This window comes from Mesocricetus auratus, unplaced genomic scaffold (assembly GCF_017639785.1).
Source record: "Mesocricetus auratus isolate SY011 unplaced genomic scaffold, BCM_Maur_2.0 Super-Scaffold_100004, whole genome shotgun sequence".
In the NCBI taxonomy this organism is placed as follows: Eukaryota; Metazoa; Chordata; class Mammalia; order Rodentia; family Cricetidae; genus Mesocricetus; species Mesocricetus auratus.
Genome location: NW_024429189.1, coordinates 26,229,387 through 26,255,330, shown reverse-complemented (window position 1 = coordinate 26,255,330; position 25,944 = coordinate 26,229,387). Strand labels below are relative to the sequence as shown.

The window sequence follows — 25,944 nt, the reverse complement described above, 5'->3', positions numbered from 1 at the left end:
CAGTTAACCTCGCTGATTCTGTATGCCAGTGACAAAATAGCATCCCAAACTCCTCGAAGGCCCAACATGAGTTAGAACCGCAAGTTGTTGCCGTGGCCCCACTTTGAGGGCTAAGTGTTAAATAAAAACCAGAATTAGAACGAAGCTGATAGGATGCTCTTCAGAGAACATTCCCAGCTCTGTCTGCATAATTTCAGTGCCTTGATGAAGCATGTCTCATAAGAAACAGTTAACCATACAGAGTGGTTAAGAATAGTCTCAACTGGCCTTATCTAAAATACAGCCTATTCTGAAGCCTCATCAAGTTTTAGATACCAGGCACATTCCCAACACACTTAGTTGTATTTCTAGGAGAAAAACAGCCTTTCCAGGAATCTATGCACAGGGTTCTAAATAAGAGAAGCAAATGAATGATGAATGTCTTTGGTATAAGCCCTAACAATAAAATTCTCATTATAAGAAACAGCTCATTAGTCAGCTAGATTAAAAACGACATTCGGGACACATGTAGTGGCTGGATGCTTAACAACACGATTCTCTTCTTCCAGAGAAGTGGGATTGCAGGCAGCAAACGCCTACAGGTAAGAAGTTCCTGAACCACAGGAAGAGCTGGGTCTCTCAACTTCCCATACTGAATGGTAAGGACAATAAGAAACCTTTCTATAAGCATGAGTTTTTCTTTTTCTTTTTTCTTTTTTTTTTTTTGTTTTTGTTTTTGTTTTTCGAGACAGGGTTTCTCTGTGGCTTTGGAGGCTGTCCTGGAACTCGCTCTGTAGACCAGGCTGGCCTCGAACTCGGAGCCTGCTTGCTAGAGTAATTGGTTTGCATATTCCAGCAATTCACTTAGGGGATTAAGACTCTACTAAAAGGATGCAGGAGAAATGATTCCACAATTAAGAGCACGTGCTACTCTTGCAGAGGACCTGGAATCAGGTCTCAGCACCCATAGGACCACTTACAACCATCTGTAATTCAGAAATCCAACTGCCTCTGCCTCCCAAATTCTGGGATTAAAGGTGTGCACCACCACTGCCTAAGAAATCCAGGTGTGGTTCAAATCCAATATTGAGAAGGGAAAAAAGTTGCATGTGAATCTAAAGACCTACTGTGTGCCAGGCCAATGGCCTTTTCAGTCAGATTGACTGAGAGTTTGGAGGGGGGAAATCTGGGAAGAATTCTTACTGTTATTCTATGAGAAATCAAAATCTCAAAACTTTCATACCTTACTCACTCTGACGAGTTCAACAAAACCCTGCTGCACTTGAAAGGTAAACTAACACAGGAAGCTACTACCAGTCTTGGTATTGCTCTGCCCTGTAAATTCAGTGCTGGGGAGGCTGGGGCACAAGGATCACACATTCCAGACCAGACTGGGCTACAGTTTCAAAAGAAAAAATTAAATACTTATTTTGACTAGAGTTGGTCATTCTGTTTTTTGCTTCTCTAATCTTGCCTTTTGCTACTGGGGGCAAAAAAAAAAAAATTGTCCGTTCTACCAATAAGAAAGACCTGCTTTCTTACTACTTTACACACACTGAAAGGGAAAGACCCAACTATGTTGAAAACAGTGCTCTCTCAGCATCCTTGTGGGCTTTAATTACCCATGCATCTCTTTTCTCTTCAGTCTCGTAAGGAATAAACTAGTGCCATGCTTATTGTTACAGGGAGAAGAAACGAGGTCAAAATTTAGGAAAACTGTCTACAGTCCCTAAGCTGCTAAAACAAACGTCGTGGGGGCAGGGTGCTGAATGCAGGCTGCAGGAATTACACGCTTCAGGGGAAGACTCATCAACAGAAGCTCCTTCGCTGTTCCTTATACGACCACTCCAAGCTACACAGACCTTCATTCCCAAAGCCCACCCCTTGCTTTCTGTGTGATTCAGGAGCGGGGTGAGAAAGAAGGAAGTCAATCAATCAGTTTCACCTCAGAATGAGCTCACAAAGTCCACTTCTCCAGAGTGGGTAATGGAAAGAACAAACGTACCACGTTACCCAGGAAGGGCCCCTCACAACTAGACAGACCTGTTACATCAACCACAAGTCGGTTAGAGAGAAGACCACATTGTCACATCAGTTTTTCCAGTTAATACCTTAATAGGTGTGGAATCAATAATGAGTTTATTTTTTCTCAAAAAAAAAAAAGCCTTTGTCCTAACATGAAAAGATACAAGAGTAGCCCTGGGTTAAATTCTCCTATTTCAGCCTATTCTGCTCCATTCTCCATGGCCCCCTCCATTCTTCCTAGCTACCTGGGGAATGCTCCTGCAGTCCCGACTGTAATACTTCTATTCCTGAAATGCCCCACAGCTCCCTCTTTCCTATACTCAATTTCCCTTTAAGCCCACTCCACTCTGTGAGCTGCTTAGGATTAGAAACAGGAGGCTCTCCCAGAAGAGGTCACTTGCTTTGTCTCTACTGTTGGACTGAGTAAGAATGTCATCTAAGGTCCTTTCTACTAGAAGTTTATCATTAAACCCACTTATACTAAATAATGAATCACTACCAACAGAATGTAGAGGTAGAATGCTTGTCTAGAATGTGTGAGGCTCTGAGACTAATCCCAAGTAGACCACCACCAACAACAAAAAGATTAAATTTACAAAAGAGAAAAGAGCCAGGTGTTAGTGGCACGCGCACCTTTAATCCCAGCACTTGGGAGGCAGAGGCAGGTAGATCTCTGTGAGTTTGAGGCCAGCCTGGCCTACAGAGCGAGAGCGAGAGCGAGAGAGCGAGAGAGCGAGAGAGCGAGAGAGAGAGAGAGCGAGAGAGAGAGAGAGAGAGAGAGAGAGAGAGAGAGAGAGAGAGAGAGAGAGAGAGAGAGAGAGAGAGAGAAATTTTAAATAGATCTCAGCTGGGTGATTACTACCAGCAGCTGAAGATATAACAAGTTCAAGTTCAGCTTAAGCAATTTAATGAGAAGGTATTTCAAAATGGAAAGTAAAGTAGATGCCAAGGGTACAGCTCAGTGGTAGAGTATAGAATATGTGAGGCCCTAGATAGAGGAGAATGGAGGATGTACTGCCCTGCCCCGTGGTCTTTTACTATTATTATTAATTAAATGTGTTAGTGTATCTTGCATGTGAGTATATGCACATAAAACAGGTGTCTTCGGAGGCTAGAAAAGGTATCAGATACTGTGAAGCTAGAGTTACAGACAGAGGTGATCCAGCTGACACAGATGCTGGGAATTGAACTCAGATCCTCTAGAAGAGCAGCAAGTGTTCTTAACCACTGAGCTATCTCTCCATGATCTTTTAAGGGACTTATAGTGAGAAATAGGAGGAGACGAGGAGTCATCTTTACTGAGAATGGTCATTTCTGAGCACACAGCAGATTGAACCAATGAGGAGTCCACACCTTATACATGTTCTCTTAGTTGGAGACATGATCCCATCACAGGAATCATCATGACACACCTTTACTGCCTAAGGGGAGCTGTCTCCTGTCTCACTGCATTGTCCGTAGGAAGCTGGGAATGTAGCTTCCTCTGTAGAACATTAATTAGCCTAGCATGTTTGATCCTCTGCCTTGAAAAACAAGGAGATAGGAAGATGACAGGAACAGAAAGAGGAAAATTAAAAGGCCCCTTGAAGACTATTCTGAAAGCAGCAGATGGAAGAGAGAAGGGGGCTAAGAATATGGATACATTTTCCCTTGCCTTTGGGCCAATAGAGTCAAAAGAAATCAGCCAACATTCATCCCCTTCCCTCCAAGCAACTGAAGATGTAGGTTCTCCCAGCTCCCAGTGACCCAACACTTCTACTGAAAGTCAGTCCTGACCAAGCAGCGGTGGTGCACGCCTTTAATCCCAGCACTTGGGAGGCAGCGGTAGGTGGATCTCTGTGAGTTCGAGGCCAGCCTGGTCTACAGAGGGAGTTCCAGGACAGACTCCAAAGCCACACAGTGAAACCCTGTCTCAAAACACCAAAAAAGAAAGTCATAGTCCTGTTCCTAAACTGTGAACTCACATTCCACCATCACTTCTAAAACTAACCTGTCTGCCTCAAAAAGTGGGTGGGCTATTTCCTAAATCTCACTTGAGTGAATACCATCACTGACAAAGGTAAGGTAACTATTTCCATACATCTGCAAATTAGAGCCACCACAGAGCCATTGAGATGGCTCAACTAGCAAAGACCAAACCTGATAACCTGAGTTCAGTCTCAGGAAGGAGAAAACTGACTCCTACAGGCTGTCCTATGCTATCCACATTGGTGTAATGGCATATGTTTGCACACTCGTGTGCATAAATACACACAAAAACAAATAATAAATGTAAAAAGGGTATTGAAGTCAATCACTCCCACCATCTCACACACCACCAGTCTTCTAGAAATAACAGTCCAGCCACTTCCGGGGACAAGTAAAACTACATCTTGTTCAGTTTCATTGTTTTCTCTTTAATAAGCTTTCTACAGTCTAGTCATTTGCCTCCTATTTGCTCTTGCAAATACAAACTAATTTAACTAATTTAAAAGGTTTTGTGAACTGGTCAGAACCTAAACCTTGTTCCACAAAGATAACATCAAGCACTTTTTAACAATTAACCAGCTTTTCAGAGTCTATACATTTGGATTCCACTCAGTACCCAGCCTGTTCTTTTGAGTCAAAAGCTTTGTGCTGGGAATAGCCAGCATGCACACACAAGCCAGGACCAGGGAAATTCAGAATTCAGTGACACAGCCAAATGGGCTGAACTTAATGTTATGGACGTTACCCTAGGGTATCACTGTCAAGTTTTTTTTTTCAACAGTAACTTACTCTTCTTTTTCTCCCAGAGACAGGGTCTCACTATATAGCTCTGGCTATCCTGGAGCTCACTATTTAGATAAGCTGGTCTGGAACTCACAGGGATCCACCTACTTCAGCCTCCCAAGTGTTGGGATTAAAGGTGTGCTTCACCACACCCAGCCCTCTGGCTTATACTTAAAAGACAGCAGCTTTCCAGTTTGAACCATCTTAGGAAATCAGGCCTAGGTAAGGGGGAAGAGTAGATGAACACACCTGTACAATGAGGCAATACGCACTCCTCAGAAAAAAAGGAGCACATCCAAGAGTCTTACAAAAATGTAGTCAGTTAATTCACAAGTCTCAAGGGGGCAGATGAATCTCTTCTTTTTTTCTTGAAGTCAGTCACCACTACTCCCACACATCCAATGGCTCTGACTGGCACATACTTTGTGGGAGAAGAGAACCGTACTACAGAGGGCCTGTGGTCATTTTATGTCAGCAACTAAAATAAACTGTTTCCTCTCTCTCTCTCTTTCTTTCTTTCTTCTCCTCTCTCTCCTCTCTCTCTCTCCCTCCCTCCCTCCCTCCCCCTCCCTCCCTCCCTCCCTCCCTCCCTCCCCCTCCCTCCCTCCCTCCCTCCCTCCCTCCCTCCCTCCCCCTCCCTCCCTCCCTCCCTCCCTCCCTCCCCCTCCCTCCCTCCCTCCCTCCCTCCCTCCCTCCCTCTCTCTCTCTCTCTCTCTCTCTCTCTCTCTCTCTCTCTCTCTCTCTCTCTCTCGGGAGTTTGTCTATCTTTCCCAAACCCCTATAGCTACAACACACTTGGCTACCCTCTCAAATATAAGCTCAAGGGAGTGTCTTAAAGGGACAGGAATTGCTAAAAATGCAGCTGGGTTTCCTATGAGACTCACTGACCTGAATACAGCTATGGTATTTCCCCCATGCCTCAACAGACCAGTTAGTTTAAAATTATAAATGACTTCCAGCTGCTGGTATCCATTTCACTGGGCTATTAGGGAACCTGAGGAGATAAGGTGACAAATGTTCTAGAAATCAGCAGGCCCTTGTGATGCTTTAATTTTCTAAACTCCAGCCTAACTTAGCTGCTCGGGAGTACTATCACAAATGTATTCCGTGAGATCAATTATTTAAAAAGTAAATTTACAAAAGATGAAACAGCTAATACTTAGGTATAACATTAACCCATAAACTTCACAATAAAACATGCTTACTACCGTTGAAAGACATAAGCCACATACGAATTTAGCAACACCTATTAGATATCATGACCTTTGGAACTGGCATTTCCCAGTTTCGGGTCAGATAACACGGCAGTGGGGAGAAGATGAGGGATGTAATCTAATCCCTAATGCCCGTGTACATCCCGGGCTTCTGAAATAGCCTCCTCAGAAGCAGCATCTTTCACATTTACTCTCAAGAAACCAAGGCAACTTTTTAAAGAAAGTGTACCAAACATAATCAACAGACAATAGACTCAACAGCACCGACAGTTAATGTGGGCAACACACACCATAGGAAGCCCAGTGCCCATGGCTCAAAATGAAAGGAAAAAGTGACACAGTCTCTCTAATGGCTCTCCTATCTGGGAAGAAATACCTTTAGAAATGAGCTTCTGGGGCCGGGTGGTGGTGGCGCACGCCTTTAATCCCAGCACTCGGGAGGCAGAGGCAGGCGGATCTCTGTGAGTTCGAGGCCAAGCTGGACCGACAGCCTCCAAAACAATAGAGAAACCCTGTCTCGTAAAACAAAAAACAAAACAAAACAAACAAAAAAAAAATGAGCTTCAGGGCCTGGGCAAGCACAGTGGCTCAGGCCTGTAATCTCTGCCTAATTATATATTTTTTTGTTTTTATTCTTTCAAGACAGAGTCTCACTATGTAGGCCCCCTATCTGTCCTGGAACTCACTATGTAGATCAGGCTGACCTTGAGCTTTCAGAGACCCACCTGCCTCTACCTCCTGAATGCTGATATTTCTGTCCTCAGGAATGCAAAGCCAAGCATGAGCTGTCTGAGTTCCAGACCAGACAGACTTACAGAGTAAGACCCTGTCTGTCTGGGGAAAAAAAAAAATCTGAAGAGTTTATTCACTGTAAGGATAAGGAAACTGTGAAGCAATAAGTTAGTACTTTTTAATTCGTGTTTTTAAGGTGGTATTTCCCATTCAGGATAGAAAGCTCCAAGCAATATGCCTGGTTCTACCACCTTCTAACACACAGAAAGAATGAGGAAGTGTAGGGGAGCCCATGGCTTCAAGGTAGCCACAAAAATGTTGACGAGTATCAGCAAGCAGGCCTTGTCACCCAAACTCTCCCACCCTCCTCTTAAAGCAGGACTTTCTGCCCAGATGACATGGGAGAAGACAAACAGGAGACCAAAACTGACTACAGCATCTCAAGACTGAAAAGACCAAAATCTTGCAATGAGATCATTTCCTGCTCTCAACTGTATGAAGGCATGGTTGTGATTGGTACACAGAGAAAAAGGAAGCTGAACACTGTCTTCAGAATGTTCATATTAATCCCCCTGTTGTGGTATCCTGCATTGAATCGTCCTCCTTATATGAGATAATGTACTTGTCATATAAGTAACCAAACATTTCATAAATAAAAGGCATTGGGGTGCATGCCTTTAAGGCCAGCACTCTAGAGGCAGAGGCAGGTGGCTATCTGGGAGTTCAAGACCAGCCTGATCAACACAGTTCCAGGACAGTCAGAGCTCTCTCCAAGGGGGCAGAGGAGGAGAGAGAGAAGAAAAGGGAATAGAATCAGATAGGAGAGTTGGGCCTTTGCTTTTCCACTTCCTTCCCCAGCTTCCTGCCTTCTAGTAGGACAAACTTGGCAGGAGCAAAGAAAGCACCCAGGAATCTCAATGAACTGGACAAAGTAAAGCCTGAATGAACAAACCCTGGCACAAATAAATGAAGCAGTTTTCTTAAAGTCAAAGAGCCGAAACGGAGGCTTCAAGCTGGTGGGCATCCTAAGGCAGCACTCTGATGGTCTCTCTAAACTGAGGGGTTGTAAGAATAATTCCTACACAGCCATGTCACACGTGGCCATCAACACTTCATCATCAGTCCATCCGTCTACTCACTTGCTTCCTTCTATAATGAGAACACTGAGAGAGTCCCAAAACAGTGGCCAGAGCTCCTCCGCACACAAGAACAGTCCGTTTCACTGCCTTTTGAAATGCCATTGCTCAGCCTATGAGGGAAAAAAATAAAGAGAATAAGTTAATTTCATTGCATAATTATCTTAATAAGACATTGTACAGATTATGACACTATCTCAAAGTAGACAAGGAAAACATAAAATAAGAAGGTTCCTGACGTGACAATGGGTATAGCGAAATTCAAAAAAGCAATAATTCAAAAAATCAGGACAAGGAAATTGATTATGTAAACCTTATATTCGGAGCTGACAGGAATTAAAGACAGAAATGCAAATTAAGAGACAGCTCAGGGTATTTAAACAGTATAAAGTCAAGAGAGCTGTGAAAAGAAATGTCATTGTGGATTTGACAAAACTACAAGCTGTACTTGTGAATTTGTTCCACTGCTAATCCCCTCCACAAGGGAAAGGGTGGAAGGCCTGGGTCACTCAACAGAACAATAAACCTGAGGCCTGCTTCAGGTCCTCAGGCCAGTATTCAGTTCAAACTCTGAAACAGCTTTCTGCAGTTCTCCCTTAATGAAATCCTCACGGAAGCCAAAAGCCAGCACACTGAAACAGTGGCCCTGGTCCTCTAATGAAATGATAACCTGCTGTAACTCCTTTTGCTGGAGGAGCTTTTAAGAAAAGAAGGAAAAGACAAGCAAAGGGGGTGGGGGTAAAGAATGTTTTTTTCTCCAGACGGTGACAAGACAGCAGTGTCAAGGAGAAAGCTCCTTTGTGTTCAATGTTGTTGCTAAATGAAGTGCTGTATTGTGTGAGGGCTTCCTTTCTTTTCCCCCTGGTTTTCTACTACTGGAATGTTGGGTTTCTTTTAAAGCTCTTGCAGATTTAAAATTTTTGCAGAATTCTTCGGAAGCCAAAAAACATTGCAAGATATAAGAATCCCACCCAAGTCTTCTAGTCTACTTTTATTCTTTTAAACACAAAAGGATAACACTGTGTGAGCACCTTGATTTTTTAACTTAGAAGCAAATAATTTGACCTGCCTAAACCTTTCCCTCCATTCACTGAAGCAGCTGGCACACCCACCTCTTACAAGGAAGCCATTACCCTGTTTTCCTGTAGGGTGGTGACCAGACCTGTCTGAACAGCTCACTTGCTCTGCTGATATGGAGTAACTCAGAACTTGCTAAGTTTAAAGGTAGTTCTAATTTAGAATAGAAAAAAATTTTAATGTAAATATGTTGGCTTCCATATTGAATGTAAAATATCTGTTCTACTCTCCTAAATTAAAGAATTTCAGTAGAGTTGATAACTAGATTCTACAAAGAACTCATTTTGGAATACTATAAATTATACACTAAAATAGAAGTTGGCATTTCTTAAATTTGTTCCATTCTCCTCCACAAATGCCAAAACTCCAACATGTTTTTTAAATCATCATTATTATTAACAGTCTTACCCAGGGAATATTAATTTAATTAGTTAATATATTGATATATTACATATAAATGCCCTGACATCAGAGGTCTCTTCTTTGTTGATGCAAGTTAGAAAGCCAGGGAAGACCAAGGGGACACAGGAAGGGAAATCAGTCCTCCCCTGGGCAGCAGAGAATCAAAAAGATTCCAGCTCAATCAACATTTGCTTAAAGGTCTCCTTCCCTAGCCATAAATGTGGAGTCTTCTAGAATAAACTCACTTACAATAAAGGGACATGCCCTAACTTCCTTACGGAAGTGCCTTTGGTTTTATCTGAAGACTGTAATCCTGTCCAAGGTATCTCTAGAGCCACTCTACAATCTCACTTCTCAGGAGGCAGAGGAGAGGGAGAGGGGAAGAAGGGAGAGAGGGAAGAGGAGAGGGAAAGAAACAGGTTTCTTAGCAGACTTTTGGGATGTAAGTTGAGAGTCACAAAAATATTTCATTCGGTTAATGACAAGAAACTAAGTGTGGCCCTTCCTTAAGGGCCCCATAGCCACATGTGGGTGTTTCTCATCCATTCCTTGAGCTTCTCTCCTTTGACCTTTGAGTTTAAAAATCTACAAAACTGCCTTTTAATAAGCTCACTCTTCTTTGAGAAGCTCACACCCCTGCTCTCGGCTGCTCTTCCCCTGAACACTTTCCTAGTTTCAGTCAGCTCCCACTCCACTTCACTCAGGCTAGAACTAAAATTCTTTTTTGGCCAAAGCCAGGAGTCTTGTGTTGACTTGAGTCAGGATCCCTAAAAGCCTGAGGGCACCCAGCAGCCTGCTTCGAGCAATGCGGGGCTGTCTCCATCTCTGCTACCGCAGACACTTTCCCTAAAAACCCATCCACTTTTGCTCAAACTGTGAAAGACTCTATGTATCTCACTAGGGAAGTCAACCATTCAGTTACCCTTAGGCCAAACCTTATCTTCTTTAGAAGTTAAAACCAAACAGGGTGTTGGTGGTACACACCTTTAATCCCAACACTCAGGAGGCAGAGGCAGGCAGATCTCTATGAGTTCAAGGCCAGCCTGGTTTATAGACCAAGTTCCAGGACAAGCTCCAAAGCAATAGAGAAACCCTGTCTGGAAAACCAAACACACACACACACACACACACACAAAAGCAGACACCCATTTGTCACAGCCTTACACTGTTTAAAGTGCCCATGTCAACAAGAGAAATAGTGGGGCCCTGAGACACCCTGTTGTCAGATGGTTAGTTTACTTGGGACAGAGAATGGAGTCCTACTTTTATGTATCCACACATGCCTACCCCATATAGACAGAAGCCTGGTGGTCCACCGGATGTGAGTGTGATGGCTGGTTGACTTAGGGTAGTAAAACCATTTGTCTTGCTGATAATGTCATTCATGACCTCACAAAGGAAACCACACATCATCAAGGGCAGCTGTGGGGTTGTACATATAAGTCAATGAGAATCTCTCAGCATTAGGTTTCCCCTCAGCCAATTAAGTTTAGGGCTGATTCTTCCAAAAGCGTGGCTTTCCTACCCACCTAATTGTGACCTTTCAATTTAATTTTCACATACCAAAATTCACAAAAGATTTTTATTTAATAATCCACTAGTACTAATAAAAGACTGTATTCACATTAACACTAGAGTTAACAGTAACTTTCAGTGTAGTCATCTTTTTCTAATTTTATGAAATAGTTAAACGATTATTTCTACTGAGACCCTATCTCTAAAACAAAAACAATTATTAAATTGTTTCTACAACTATCAAATCCTTCTATACAGTCACCCAGCTACCTGTAATGAATAAAACACACACTTAGGCAGCCCAAAGTCCAAAGCATAGACTGTTTCTCCCTGTTATCCTAGAATCAGCATTGATAGGTTTGGTTTTTATGAGAATGTTGAAATGAGGCTGGCTGTGACAGTACATGCCTTTAATTCCAGCAGCTGGGAGGCTGGAGCAGGAGGATCTCCATTATTTCCAGGCCAGCTTGGTCTCTATAGTGAGACCCTGTCTAAGAAAGAAAGAAAGAAAAAGTCACAATGACAACAGCTGTCATTCATAAAGTGTTTTTTGCTTTACTTCTTTTCACCTTAAAACATCTAGTTTCAGTTGGAGAGATGGCTCAGTGGACAGAGTTTGCCTCAGAAGTCGAAAGACCTGAGTTCCAATCTCAGGACCCACATAAAAGACAGGATTTGGTAGCATGTATTTTATAAACCCAGCTTTCCTGCAGAAAGATAGTACGTGGAGAGACAAGACTCCCCAAGAGCTCACTGACCAGCTAGCCAAGTGAGAAAAGCAGAAGGGTCCATCTCAAAGTAGAAGGCAAAGACTGAAACCTGAGGTTATCCTCTAACCCACTCCTCAACACACACACACACACACACACACACACACACACACACAGAGGCATACACATACTACGTCATTAAAAGGTATAGATACAACCTCTGGCAAGGCTACACAGTGGTGGCACACACCTTTAATCCTAGCACTCTGGAGGCAGAGGAAGGCAGATCTTCGTAAGTTCCAAGGCCAGCCTGGTCTACCGAGTGAGTTCCAGGATAGGCTCCAAAGCTAAAGAGAAACCCTGTCTTAAAAAAAAAAAAAACAAAAAACAAAAAACAAAAAAACAAGGGTCTTGTTTTAATGTTCACAGAGATATATTTAAAAACAATAAAATATAAACCTTATACCACAGACACATATCTGTTACAGCACCTTATAAGGGAAAAGGTCTTACAGAAATTACAAAGAAAAGATTACTTCCAAGTATCAATTTTTAAAGTAATAAAAGGGGCAGGAAACATGGCTCAGCAATGTCTCTTCTCCCAGGGTTTGAATCCTGGTACTCACATGGTGGCTCACAACTGTCTTGAACTGCAGTTCTAGAGGAAGGAATACAAATGCTGTCTCAAGTACCAGGCATTCAAGTGGTACAAAGACATGCATGAAGGGAAAACATCCATACTCATAAAATATGATTCGTAAGTAATAAAATCTGCAATCAGGAAGTTCGAGGCAGAATAGAACAACACCAGGAGAAAAGAAGGGATGTGGGAAAAGAAAGCAGCCTCCCACCCTGGAATCTGCCCTACTGGAAACTTCAACACAACCCAAAAATCAAAATTAAGAGAGACAGTGTTTTGTCCTCAAGATTAAGCCATTAACAACAATGAACTCTGCTCACACAAGGTCAGGATGGCTGTGGTTGTGAGTTCAACTGTATTACCTCCCTCCCTCTCTCATTATAAACCTACACGAGGCACCTCAGAAACCCACCACAACATTTTGTTTACAAATGAAAATTCATCCAGGGTCTGGAGAGATGTCTTGACAGTTAAGAGTATTTGCTGCACCCACGAAGAGAAGTGCAATAGGTGATCTGATACCCTCACCTAGCTTCTGTAGGTACCAGGCATGTGCATGATGCACATACACAATACATACAGGCAGGCAAAACATTCATACACTTAAAATAAAAATATTTCTTTTTAATATGGAAGAAAATTCTTCAAAGGTAAACCAGTGCATATTTTTCCAAATTTTAAATTTCAATTAATTCCCAAACTTTGCTTAGTCTGTAAACTTTTTTTGATATTACATCGTTTGGTTAAGGTCGTTATGTTTCACTATGAATTGTCCTGAAATCCTTTCCCACTCAGAGATCCTGTCTCTGAGATCTACTCTAGCAATCTGCTTTCCCTGAGCTGAGGAGCCTATGAGCACTCCGCCAGCAACCCACATCAGTACAGAGCTCGCCTCCCTGCCACTGACGACAGAAGCAAAATACCGATGAGTCTTCACCTTTTGGCATTAAAAGTATAGGAAAATCACAAAGAGAAAATGATACAAACACAAAAGCAGCTTATCACACAGCTCAATGCACGTGCTTTCTGGACTGGTAACTAAATTGCATGCACATGACTCAAGACTGGCTCTCGTCCTGGCACATCCCAACTCTAATTCTTCCCAGAAGACGAGCTCAGCCGGCCACGCCTCAACAAAACAGTGCACACACACACACACACACACACACACACACACACACACACACACACACACACACCTGCCTTAAAACCTATGCTTCCCTGTACAGTAGAATTCTGTGCAGAAGATATCGAGAGAGAAGAGGATTACTAGCTGGCGATGAAATAGACCCTGTGGGAGGTGAATGGAAAATGTGACCACAGAGAAATCCCTAATTTCTCAACAGGACCTGACAAATGATGACAGGAGGAAGTGGGCAGAGCACGGGAGGGTGAGGGAAGCTGGGGGCTGGCCCCAGGGGAACAACATACTGATCCAGAAAGACAAACACGCTGAAGCGGGAAAGGAGACCAGTTTGGAACTGAGGAAATTTAAAATATGAACACAGCACTTATTTGAGGAAAACAAGAGAGTTAGCCATACACATCCAAAACTTACAAAAAGAGTCATTAAGGTAATCACCTATGGGTAGTGGCTTGGGGAACATCAGCCTAGAAGTGACAATTACAACTGCCAATGGAGTGAGCAGATATAAATTACAGTTGCTGCTCCTGCAGGCTACGGTCTCAATTTACCTGGTGCCACTAAGCCCATAGCCATCATCCCTCAAAGACTCCCACTACAGAAGCAACTCTGACCAACACGAAAAGCACCTCAAAAACCGTCACTGAGTGCTCCCTGCCTGCCTCCTACTCAAAGGCGAGGCCACCCTCTCAGATAGTTCCTACATTTGAAGAACTTACTCAAACATCCACCTTTAAAATCAAGCAATAACCATCAACTGGAAAATGCAAAGAGACCGGCAAGGACACTCAGTGGTAAAAAGAGCTTGCTACACAAACCTGACATCTGAGTTCAACCCCCCAGACCCCAAGATGGAGAGAACTGACTCCCACACATTGTCCTCTGATCGCCACACATCTGCGCTGGTCTGTCCTCACCTGTATGCATGCATGAACACAAGCACACAGACACATTGCACACATGCATACACAATAATAACAAATAAAACAAAATTTCTAAGGAAGAAAAATATGGAAAAACAACCAGAGGTATACTTATGCTACCAAGAGGGTATACTTCATGGCCCCTGAATTCACTACCTACAACACTCAAGTTACTCCCCGCTCCAGATCTTCATCTAACCTTTTCTCTCGGCAGGCATGAAGATGTAAAAGTAACATAAGAAAGATTTCATGCAAATATACTTATTTCTCACTGAGAGAAACCCCGGGTCTGTAGACAAACCCTCCTCTTTCTGGTCTCTTAGGAAGCAATCTCAGTAATCAGCAATGAACTTTTAATCTCCCTGTTCTCCATTAACTGTAGAGAAATGGGAGCTTCTTAAGATGTTGACTGGTATGCCAGCACAGGAATAAGCATCCCTCACAAGTGTGATCAGCATCAGCGTAAGGGTAAAGTACAGTTCAAGGGGCTCTTTCATCTGGGCATGGTACTGTGTGTCTGTCATCCCAGGACCAGGAAGGAGGACATCTCAGGAGGAACAGCAAGACCTGTCTCAAAAGACAGGGCTGAGGATGGAGCTCAGCGACGGAGCTCTTGTATAGCAGGGAGAGCCATGCAACCATGGGTCTAGCAGGGAGAGCCATTCAACCACCAGCCCTGCAGTTTTGCGTGGTAGGGCTCTCCAGTGAGATAGCAAAGCGTTACAGGCTCATCCGATAACCTGCATTGGAAAACCCAGATGCACAAGGCGTTTCAGACATAAAATAAGATCCCCAGGGCATAACTCGGAGGCGGCACATGCTCTCTTACAAACTAAGCACACAAGGAGGCCTAAAGGTAGCACAAAGCCCCCTGCACTGAACTCTTAGGTTTGCAGCTGAGCCCGGAAAGCCACCCCCTCACCCACTGAGTCATGTCACACTGTCACACCCATGAGAGGCACAACTGAGGGGCCCAACCCACATGTCCAACCACATATTAATCCAGTGACTTTTAAAAGAAAGGTATGTGCGTCTTACAGAACCAAAGGGCTGCACTTCCTCAGAGGAAATCCTACTCAGTATGTCTAGAATCGTGGAGACTGACAGCCGCATACAGCAAAGCGAGCTCAAAGGCATTTTTCCTTCCAGTTATCCATGCTAAAACAAGGGTGGGATTTCTGGGTACTCTGAATAGGTTTTATTTAGTGTTTGTTGTTTGGCGTTTTCTGAGGCAGAGTTTCCTGTAGCACAGGCTAGCCTTAAACTTCTGATCTCCTGCCTCTGCCTCCCAAGTGATAAGATTATGGGGAAGCATCAGCAAAGCCAGCTTTGGGCAGAGATTTTGTTTTTGTTTTTTGTTTTGGTTTTTCGAGACAGAGTTACTCTGTATTGCTTTGGAGCATATCCTGGCACTCACTCTGTAGATCAGGCTGGCCTCAAACTCACAGAGATCCACATGCCTCTGCCTCCTGTGTGCTGGAATTAAAGGCGCATGCCACCAAAGCAAATTCTTTATTATTCCAACTCCCCACAAAGAAGTACCTTTTGGTTCAGACACAGAACACACTGAAGTGTTTACACAATCAAGCAGCAACCAAAGCACAAAAGACTGGTTGGAAAGTTAGATGCAAATGTTCTTCCTAAGATATGACTCTAACGGAGGAAAAAGTGATTACACCAAAGTTCTGAGAAAACAGTTGATACCTATCCTTCAGTCACCCCCAAAAAAGAGAGGGAGGGAGGGAGGGAGAGAGGGTGAGAACAAGGCGCTGCAATTGTAAAGAACTCACACACTAAGCACGACAGCAGAGAAGGCTTTTCAGAAGTCAGTGAGCAAAGCAATCTTCTGATAACACAAGATAAATGAAAGATCCGAGAAGTGAGAACATAACGTATCCTTAGGTTCCAGGTGATCAGATTCCAGGCTGTGGCAGAGGAAGAGGGTTTGCACCATTTTCACATAGAACTGGTGTCTCATACTTCCACAACCTCCAAGACAGCAGGGCTACTTCACAGAAAAGTAGAACTTACTGCATCCAATCTGCTTTGAAAAAGTTATGTCAAGGAGACTCCCACTCCTTAACAATAAAACCTGGTGTCAGATATCGGGGTAAATGCTTGAAGGTCAGAGAAGTAAAGGAACCAGCCACAGAAGAGACCTCTTACCTCCTCTGAATCCTCAGACCAAAGCGGTAATCCTGTCCCTATGAATCCTCAGACTGAATACATGGGCTCCTGTCTCCTCCTGCCTTAAATTCCTCTCTCTGCCAAGCCATATCACTCCTGTCTCCACCTCCCTACTGTGAGATTAAGGGTGTGTGACTCCCAAGTACTGGGATTAAAGGTGTGAGCCACCACATAATTTAGACTGGATCAATCTCATGTCCCCCAGGGTGGCCTTGAACTCATAGAGATCCATCTGCCTCTGCCTCTAGAATGCTGGAATTAAAGGTGTATACATCCATTGCCTGGAGTCTATGGCTAACTAGTGCAGCTAGCTGTGCACTCTGATCTTCAGGAAAGTTTTATTTGCTGGATCATAAACAAAATATCACCAAACTAGTCTGACATAGACTGCTTTGGCTTCTGGTCAGCATGGATGGAAACGAGACAGCATGTTCGACCTTGCCTGATCTCTATCTATACACAGACAGCTGAAGTGACTACAGTTACTTACCTAATGTTAGCCTAAGAATCCTGCATTGAAATTTCAGCGTGTTTATTTCTGTAGTCCTGTCCTTCTTGGTTACTTTTGCTCATGCACATATATTTAGGATAAATGTGTTGCTTCTTAAAAGTTTATGACATTTGGAAATAAATTTCAAAAGGTTTCTAAAGTTTTTGAAATTAAAAAAAAAGTTTCAATCACAGAGTACTTTGAAATAACTTTCTACAAATCTCTCCAGGCAAAAGTGGGTCAGTTACATCATTTTAGGAGCTACTACAGAGGGTTAAGAGTGAAGCTAGCCCAAGACCTCTCTCCAGGCTCAAAGAAAAATAGGTACCCTAGAGCTGGGCAGGAGGAAAGAGAATCATCCAGCTGCATCCAGAGCTCATCAGAGTTCAAATGGTGTAAGTAAAAGTCATAAAAATAAAAGGAGATAGATGGCCAGGCAGTGGTGGCACAGGCCTTTTATCCCAGTACTGAGGCGGCAGAGACAGGCAGATTTCTTAGTTCAAAGCCAGCCTGGTCGATAGAGAGAGACTTCCAGTACAACTAGGACTATACAGAGAAACCATATCTCAGAGAGGGGGGGGGGAGGAGGGAGAGAGAAGGAAGGCAGTTAAACGAGCCAAATGGAAGCCTATTTATTAAAAAAAAAAAACCTAAACCTTAAATGTGCAATTTTTCTTTTTTATGGGTCAATACACAATGTGATAACAATTAACCAAGCATTCATTTCAAATTCCTCTAAAATGAAAATAAATCAAAAAAGGAGAGTCTTAGGGGCACAGGTAGATACATGTTCAATGGTCAGTTATTATTTAACATCTAACTTTGTACGAAATACATGCTGTTCTCATAGCAATCCCCACACTGTGTCCTTGCATTTCTGCACTATCTAAATGCACACAATAGCTAAGACACAAATTTGACCCATTTTCCTGATTTTCAAGAACTCCACTGTAGAAGCAGGAGAAATCTCTTGGTATGGAGAGTGCTGCTTAACTGTGTGAATCAGTCTGTACATAGCAAGTAAACATGAGAAAACTAAGAGCAAGCAGCAGCCAGGCAGAGGCAGCATGAAGACAGCAACACGTCATCAAGTCAGGCCACTAGAGCATGTGCAGAAATGACTGGGGAAAGCCTGCTGAAGCAGGCAGACTGTGAGATTTCTGGGCAGTGAGGAGAGTTCTCTTCAGCAGACAGAGCTTCTGGCTTCTCATTCCCACTGAGAGCATTTCACCCCATGGGATAAACAACAGTAACCTCTGTTGGAAATGGCTCACCTCCTGTGCGTTCCCAAGAACGCTGTTTTATACCTCTAGCTTCTGTCTGTTCTCCTTCCTCCAGGTCACTGAGTTAGGGAGTCAGACGACTCAGGGCAAGGAGCTTTGAAGGACGGTTGAAAGAAATATATCTGGGTCTTAGACAAGGAAATACTTCTTGTTCCTAAATTCCACTTTCAAAAAGTGTAAACAGCACATGATAATTACCAGCATAATGTATATATTACATCATCTCTCATCCAAATACTTATCAGGACTGACCCTGCTCAGTTTTCAAAATCAGATGAGATCAGAAGCATTCAAGGTGGTATGGCTGTAGACATATTACATAATCTCAACAAAAAAAGATTTATTTATATTAAGTACAAATGACCATAGTTTAATTTATAACAAAATGGTTTACCTGCTTTCCATAGAATTGCTATAAAAATCATAAAGAACCATAGTTCACAAAAATCAATTTTCTGAGTACTTTAAGTTAGTTCATTTTTTTTTCCTTTTTTGGTTTTTCGAGACAGGGTTTCTCTGTGGCTTTGGAGGCTGTCCTGGAACTCGCTTGGTAGTCCAGGCTGGCCTCGAACTCACAGAGATCTGCCTGCCTCTGCCTCCCGAGTGCTGGGACTAAAGGCTTGCACCACCAACGCCTGGCATTTTTTCCTTTTTTACTTAAATTAGAAACACGCATGCTTCAAATGTCAATCCTGGCTCCCCCCCTTGTCCCTCCACCAGCCCCACCCCCATCCCCCCACCTCCAGCCCAATCCCCACATCATTCCCCAGGGAGAGTGAGGCCCTCCTTCAGGGGATCTCCAGAGTCTGTCATTTCATCCAGGGTAGGACCTAGGCCCTTCCCCATGTGTCCAGGCTGAGAGAGCATCCCTCCATGTGGAATGGGCTCCCAAAGTTCACTTGTATGCCATGGTGACCACTATTCTACTACCCAAGGCCCCAGAGATTTCTGAGGACTCCTCACTGACACTATATTCATGGAGTCTGGATCATTCCCCTGTTGGTCTCTTAGCCGTCAGTCTGGGGTTCAAGAGCTCCCTCTTGTCCAGTCCGCTGTCTTTGTGGTTTCTCCAGCATGGTCTTTGCTCATCACTGCTCCATCTCTGTCACTGAGTTCTAGGGGGTCAGTTCAGTGTTTAGCTGTGGGTATCTGTCTCTGCTTCCATCAGTCACTGGATGAAGGTTCTAGGATGTCACATAAGGTAGTCATCAACCTTATCATCAATTAGGGGCTATTAATGTAGTTGCTCCACTATTACTTAGTTTTCCGTTTGGTGTTATCCTTGTAGATCCCTGGAGATCTCACTAGTGTCAGCTCTCTCCTCAAAGCTATAATGACTCCAACTATTATGGTATTTCTCTTCCTGGTCTCCTCCATTCTTACCCCAACTCAACCTTCCTGCTCCCCAATGTCTTCTTCTACCCTCCTCTTATCCCCCTCTCTTTTACCTGGTTCCCTCTCCCCTCCCCCCATGTCCCCAATCTGCTCAGGAGATCTTGCCTCTTTCCACTTCTCTGGGGTGTAATGAATATCTCTTGGGAAACTCCCTGTTACCCAAACTCACTGGCCGTGGGATTGTAGGCTGACACACTCCTTTGATCCATGTGTAAAATCCATATATGAGTGAGTACATATCATGTTTGACTTTTTGTGACTGGGTTACCTCACTCAGAATGGTTTCTTCTAGTGCCATCCGTTTGCCTGCAAATTTCAAGAATCCGTTGTGTTTTTCCGCTGAGTAGTACTCCATTGTGTAAATGAACCACATTTTCTCTATCCACTCTTCAGTTGTGGGACATCTAGGTTGCTTCCAGGGTCTAGCTATTACGAATAATGCTGCTATGAATATAGTGGAACCGACATCCTTGTTGTATGAATGGGTATCTTTTGGGTATATGCCTAAGAGTGGAATAGCTGGGTCGAGTGATAGACTGATTACCATTTTTCTGAAAAATCTCCATATTGATCTCCAAAGTGGCCGCACAAGTTGGCACTCCCACCAGCAGTGGAGGAGTGTTCTTTCTCCACATCCTCTCCAGCATAAACCCTCATTAGTGTTTTTTATTTTAGCCATTCTGACAGGAGTGAAATGATATCTCAGGGTTGTTTTGATTTGCATTTCCCTAATGGCTAAGGATGTTGAGCATTTTCTCAAGTGTCTCTCAGCCATTTTAGTCTCCTCTATTGTGAATTCTCTATTTAGTTCAGTCCCCCACTTTTTAATTGGGTCCTTTGGTGTTTTGGAGAATAGCTTCTTGAGTTCTTTGTAAATTTTGGAGATCAGCCCCTCTGTCGGATGTGGGGTTAGTGAATGTCTTTTCCCAATCTTTGGGTTGCCTTTTTGCTTTGCTGACTGTTTTCTTTGCCTTACAGAAGCTACTCAGTTTCAGGAGGTCCCATTTACTGATTGTCGATCTCAGTGTTTGTGTTACTGGTGTTATGTTCAGGAAGCAGTCTCCATACCAATTCGTTCAAGGGTACCTCCCACTTTCTCTTCTAACACATTCAGTGTAGCTGGATTTATGTTGAGGTATTTGGTCCATTTGGGCTTAAAATTTGTGCATGGTGATAGATATGAATCTTTCTGCAGTCTTCTACATGCCAATATCTAGCTATGCCAGCACCATTTGTTGAAGATGCTATCATTTTTCCATCGCATAATTTTAGCTTCTTTGTCGAAAATCAACAGTTCATAGGTTTGTGGATTAATCTCAGGGTGTTCAATTCAATTCCATTTGTCTACCTGTCTATTTTTGTGCCAATACCAAGCTGTTTTCAGGACTATAGCTCTGTAGTAGAGCTTGACGTCAGGAATGGTGATGCCTCCAGATGTTGCTTTGTTGAGCAGGGTTGTCTTGGCTATCCTGGGTCTTTTGTTTTTCCGTACAAAATTGATTATTGTTCCTTCAAGGTCTGTGAAGAATTGTGCTGGGATTTTTATGGGGATTGCATTGAGTCTGTAGATTGCTTTTGGCAGGATTGTCATTTTTACTATGTTGATCCTACCTTTCAAAGAGCATGGGAGATCTTTCCATTTTCTGGTGTCTTCTTTAATTTCTTTCTTTAAAGACTCAAAGTTCTTGTGATACAAGTCTTTCTCTTGTTTGGTTAGTGTTACCCCAAGGTATTTTATGTTGTGTGTGGCAATTGTAAAGGGTGATGTTTCTCTGATTTCTTTCTCAGGCTTTTATCATCTGTATGTAGTAGGGCTACTGATTTTCTTGAGTTGATCTTGTATCCTGCCACCTTGCTGAAAGTATTTATCAGCTGTAGGAGTTCCCTGGTAGAGTTTTTTTGGATCACTTATGCAAAATATCATATCATCTGCAAATAGTGAAAGTTTGACCTCTTCCTTTCCAATTTGTATTCCCTTGATATCCTTTTGTTGTCTATTGTTCTAGCTAGAACTTTGAGTACAATATTGAAGAGGTATGGGGAGAGGGGACAGCCTTGTCTTGTTCCTGATTTTAGAGGAATTGCCTTGAGTTTCACTCCATTCAGTTGGATGTTGGCTGTTGGTTTGCTGTATATAGCTTTTATTATGTTTAGGTATGTTCCTGTTATCCCAGATCTCTCCAAGACCTTTATCATGAAGGGGTGTTGGATTTTGTCAAAGGCTTTTTCAGCATCTAGTGGGATGATCATGTGATTTTTGTTTCTCTGCTTGTTTATATGATGGATTACATTGATGGATTTTTGTATGTTGAACCATCCCTGCATCTTGGTCACGGTGGATGAGTTTTCTGATGTGTTCTTGGATCTGATTTGCCAGTATTTTATTAAGTATTTTTGAATCAATGTTCATGCGGGAAATTGGTCTGAAGTTCTCTTTCTTAATTGTGTCTTTGTGTGGCTTGGGTATCAATGTTATTGAAGCCTCGAAAAAAGAGTTTGGCAAAGACCCTTCTGCTTCTATTGCATGGAATACTTTGAGGAGAATTGGTATAAGCTGTTCTTTGTATTTCTGGTAAAATTCTGCACTGAAGCCATCTGACCCTGGGCTTTTTTTGGTTGGGAGACTTTTGATGACTGCTTTGATTTCCTTAGGTGTTATAGGTCTATTTAAATTGCTTATCTGTTCTTGATTTAATTTTGGCAGGTGATATCTATCCAGGAAGTTGTCCATTTCCTTTAAATTTTCAAATTTTGTGGAGTACAGGTTTTCAAAGTATGACCTGATAATTATCTGGATTTCCTCAGTGTCCGTTGTTATGTCCCCCTTTTCATTTCTGATTTTGTTAATTTGCATGTTCACATTCTGCTAATTGGTGAGTTTTGATCAAGATTTGTCTATCTTGTTGATTTTCTCAAAGAACCAACTCTTTGTTACATTGATTCCTTGTATTGTTTTCCTAGTTTCTGCTTTATTGATTTCAGCCCTCAGTTTGATTATTTCCTGGTGTCTACTCCTCCTGGGTGAGTTTGCTTCTTTGTGTTCTAGAGCTTTCACTTGTGCTGTTAATTCTCTAGTGTAACTCTTCTCCAGTTTCTTCATGTGGGCACTTAGTGCTATGAACTTCCCTCATAGCACTGCTTTCAAAGTGTCCCATAAGTTTGGATATGTTGTGTCTTCATTTTCATTGAATTCTAGGAAGTCTTTAATTTATTTTATTATTTCTTCTTTGACCCAGGAGTGGTGCAATTGCACATTATTCAATTTCCATTAATTTGTATGGTTTCTGCAAGTTGTGTCGTTGTTGAACTTTAAAGCATGGTGATCTGATAAGATACATGGAGTTATTCCAATTTTTGGAACCTGTTGAGGTTTGCTATGTTGCCAAGTATGTGGTCAGTTTTTGAGAAGGTTCCATGTGGCGCTGAGAAGAAGATATATTCTTTTGTGTTTGGATGGAATGTTCTATAGATGTCTGTCAAACCCAATTGGGTCATAACTTCTATTCGTTTTTTTGTTTCTTTGCTAAGTTTCTGTCTTGTATTCCTGTCAAGTGGTGACAGTGGGGTGTTGAAGTTTCCCACTATAAGTGTGTGAGATTTTGTGTGTGGTTTGAGTTTTAGTAATGTTAACTCCATTAATGTGGATGCCTTTGTATTTGGAGCATAGATGTTCAGAACTGAGACTTCATCTTGCTGGATTTTTCCTGTGATGAATATGAAATGACCTTCTTCATCTCTTTTGATTGATTAAGTTAGTTCATTTTAAAAGCATAGTTTAAGGGCTGGAGAGATGGCTCAGCAGTTAAGAGTGCTTACTGCTCTTGTAGAGGACCTGAGTTCAGTTCTCAGCACTAACATATCAGCTCACAACTGGCTGTAACTACATACACCGTGCAGGCAAAGCATTCATATTCAATAATAATAATAATAATAATAAGTATTTTAAAAATAAATAAAGTAAAATTAATATGTATTGGCTATAGTCCTAGAATTATAACTTAGGGCAATCCTGAGAATGCTGATGTAGAATGACTCTCACATGTAAAACTCTAGAATGCCGTTTTTAGAAAATGCCCATCCCCAAATGCCAGTCTAGGTAAGAAACTCTGTGGATAGGAACCTGATATAAAAGTAAATAAACCTGACAAGAAACTCATCACTTAGCATTAAGAAAAGTGCTTTTAAAAAAAACTACAGTATTCAACCACTGAGAAAAAAAAAAAACTTCAGCTCTGCCTTGAGAATACAGGTATTGGGAGTCACATAAATATGCTCATTAGTCAGACAAGGGATTCCCTCTGTCTCTTTCAGCATGTTGACATGGTTGGGGGAACAGTAGGAACCACTTTGACAGCATGAGACACTTTCTAGATTTTATATGCAGGTATGGGATCTACCTTAAAAATAATTAAGAGAAAGCCATTCATTTTGTTACAGAATAAAGTACCGTGTGCTAACAATAGAATACAAATGTTTGTCTTCACTCTGTAGTATTATCAAGCCTTCAGTCCAAATTCATTAGCACTGTAGCAACTGATAGTCACAGCCACTGAACAGCAGTTTCCTGAGAAAACAGTCTCTTCACTGTATAAGGAAATGTCTTTCTAAAAGTCTTGAAAGTTGTTAAAAAAAGAAAGAAAAAGAAAAATACAAAGCAAGTCAAATGAATATTTTTTACATACCTAAGTGATAATTCTGAGGTTCTTTTGTTTTGATTTTTGTTATGTTTTACTTTTTATGAGACATGGTCTCTCACTCTGTAGCCCAAGTTGGTCAATGTCTTTATCAACTGATTTTTTCCCTTTTAATATTTTACCACTGAATGGTAAGAAACCATATCAGTTCTTTCAAATGTATTCCAACTCTGATTGCATGACACATATTTATAAATTACAACTATACCTTAGGAAATCTTTGAAGCTCGTTTATAAAATCTTGAGCTCATTGAAAAATGGTGAGGGAAAGGCGAGCATGCCTGGTTAGCCAGAACTCTGAAACAGGAGGAGGAAAATCTGTTCCAAGTCACCCACAATTATAGAAAGTTTAAAGCCAACTTGAGCTATAGGAGACCTTATCTTTAATAATAACAATTTTAAAACACTATATAACTAGGTCACTGTGATGATACAGGCCCAATTCAAGACACAGAGAGAAGGATAATCACAGGTTTGAGGTCAACCTGATCTACATAGTGAGTTCTAGGCAAGCCAGGGTTACATTGTGAGATCCTGTCTCAAAAGAACCAAACCAGATGTGGTGGTATATATCTGTAATCCCAACACTTGGCAAAGATACGGGCAGGAAAATCAGGAGTTCAAGGCAACCTGTAGCTATGTATTATGTTCAGATCATCTTAGACTATGTGAGAACCTGTCTCTGAAACTAAAACAAACAAACCAGAAGGCCATGCCTAAGTTTGTATTATAATTAGTTATAGCACAATATTTGCAGTCAACTTTATACACAGAAAAAATCCAAACTGTTTAAATACAAACCCACTACACCACTATTCCAAATACTTCAGCTTAAGCCCTGGATGAAAACTGAATTAAAGAATAATTCTACAGTCAGGAAGTATGCTGGGTGGGGAACCAGGATCTGGACCAAGGCACTAGATGGTCCCAAAGAACAGAGCCTACGACATTGCATATCCTGTGTTCCTTTTCACCCCATAGCCTGCTGAAATCTACATTTAAATTAACTCCTCTATACATCCAACAATCTACTAGTATAAACACGGATGTTTAAACTGCATGGACAAAGGATATGTTTAGAAAACCTGAAATGTACTAGTCATAATAATGTTGTACTGTATTGTTTTCACTAAAGTGAACAGACTCTAAAATTATCTGATACTTAAAGAAACAGCTATGATAGGCTGAAATAAAATGGTTGCTCACAATAATGCTATTCAAGAATATGTGCAAAAGTACAACATTGTCTAAATGCTCCAGTCCCTTCACCCTCGTCCAAGAAAATACTCAGTTTCCTTTCACCTAAGCAAAAAATTATGAGCAATGTTGTTACTTCCCTCTCAGTCGTCTTAGCTACCAGCCAGGTGTGGTTGTCATGCCTGTAATCCCAGTACTAAGCACGCTGAAAAAGAGCAATGCTACGTGTTCAAGGATAGCCTGAGCTACACCGGAAAATATTGTCTAAAAAAAAAACAAATGTTGGCTGAAATAGTCCTGGTCATAAGATCTTATTCATCCCACCCCACACCCATGTGGCATCATTCCTAATCCTTTTTTCAGATTTGGCTTCCCTTTTCTCCTTTATGAGGTCTGGCACACACCTGAAATGGAAAGCATAAGTATAGACTTATAAGAAAGTCCAGTCAC

The 25,944-nt window shown here is 42.0% G+C and overlaps 1 protein-coding gene across 3 annotated transcripts in view; it reads right to left on the bottom strand.

Annotated features, from left to right (window-relative positions):
- Gpd2 (glycerol-3-phosphate dehydrogenase 2) overlaps positions 1–25,944 on the bottom strand; it is a 141,799-nt gene that overhangs the window by 90,764 nt on the left and 25,091 nt on the right. For 2 of the 3 annotated variants that reach the window (XM_013112568.3, XM_013112567.3), the window contains exon 2: positions 7,841–7,950. In XM_013112568.3, the coding sequence (XP_012968022.1) occupies positions 7,841–7,942 (102 nt within the window). In that variant the 5' untranslated portion in view covers positions 7,943–7,950. 3 annotated transcript variants of the gene reach the window in all.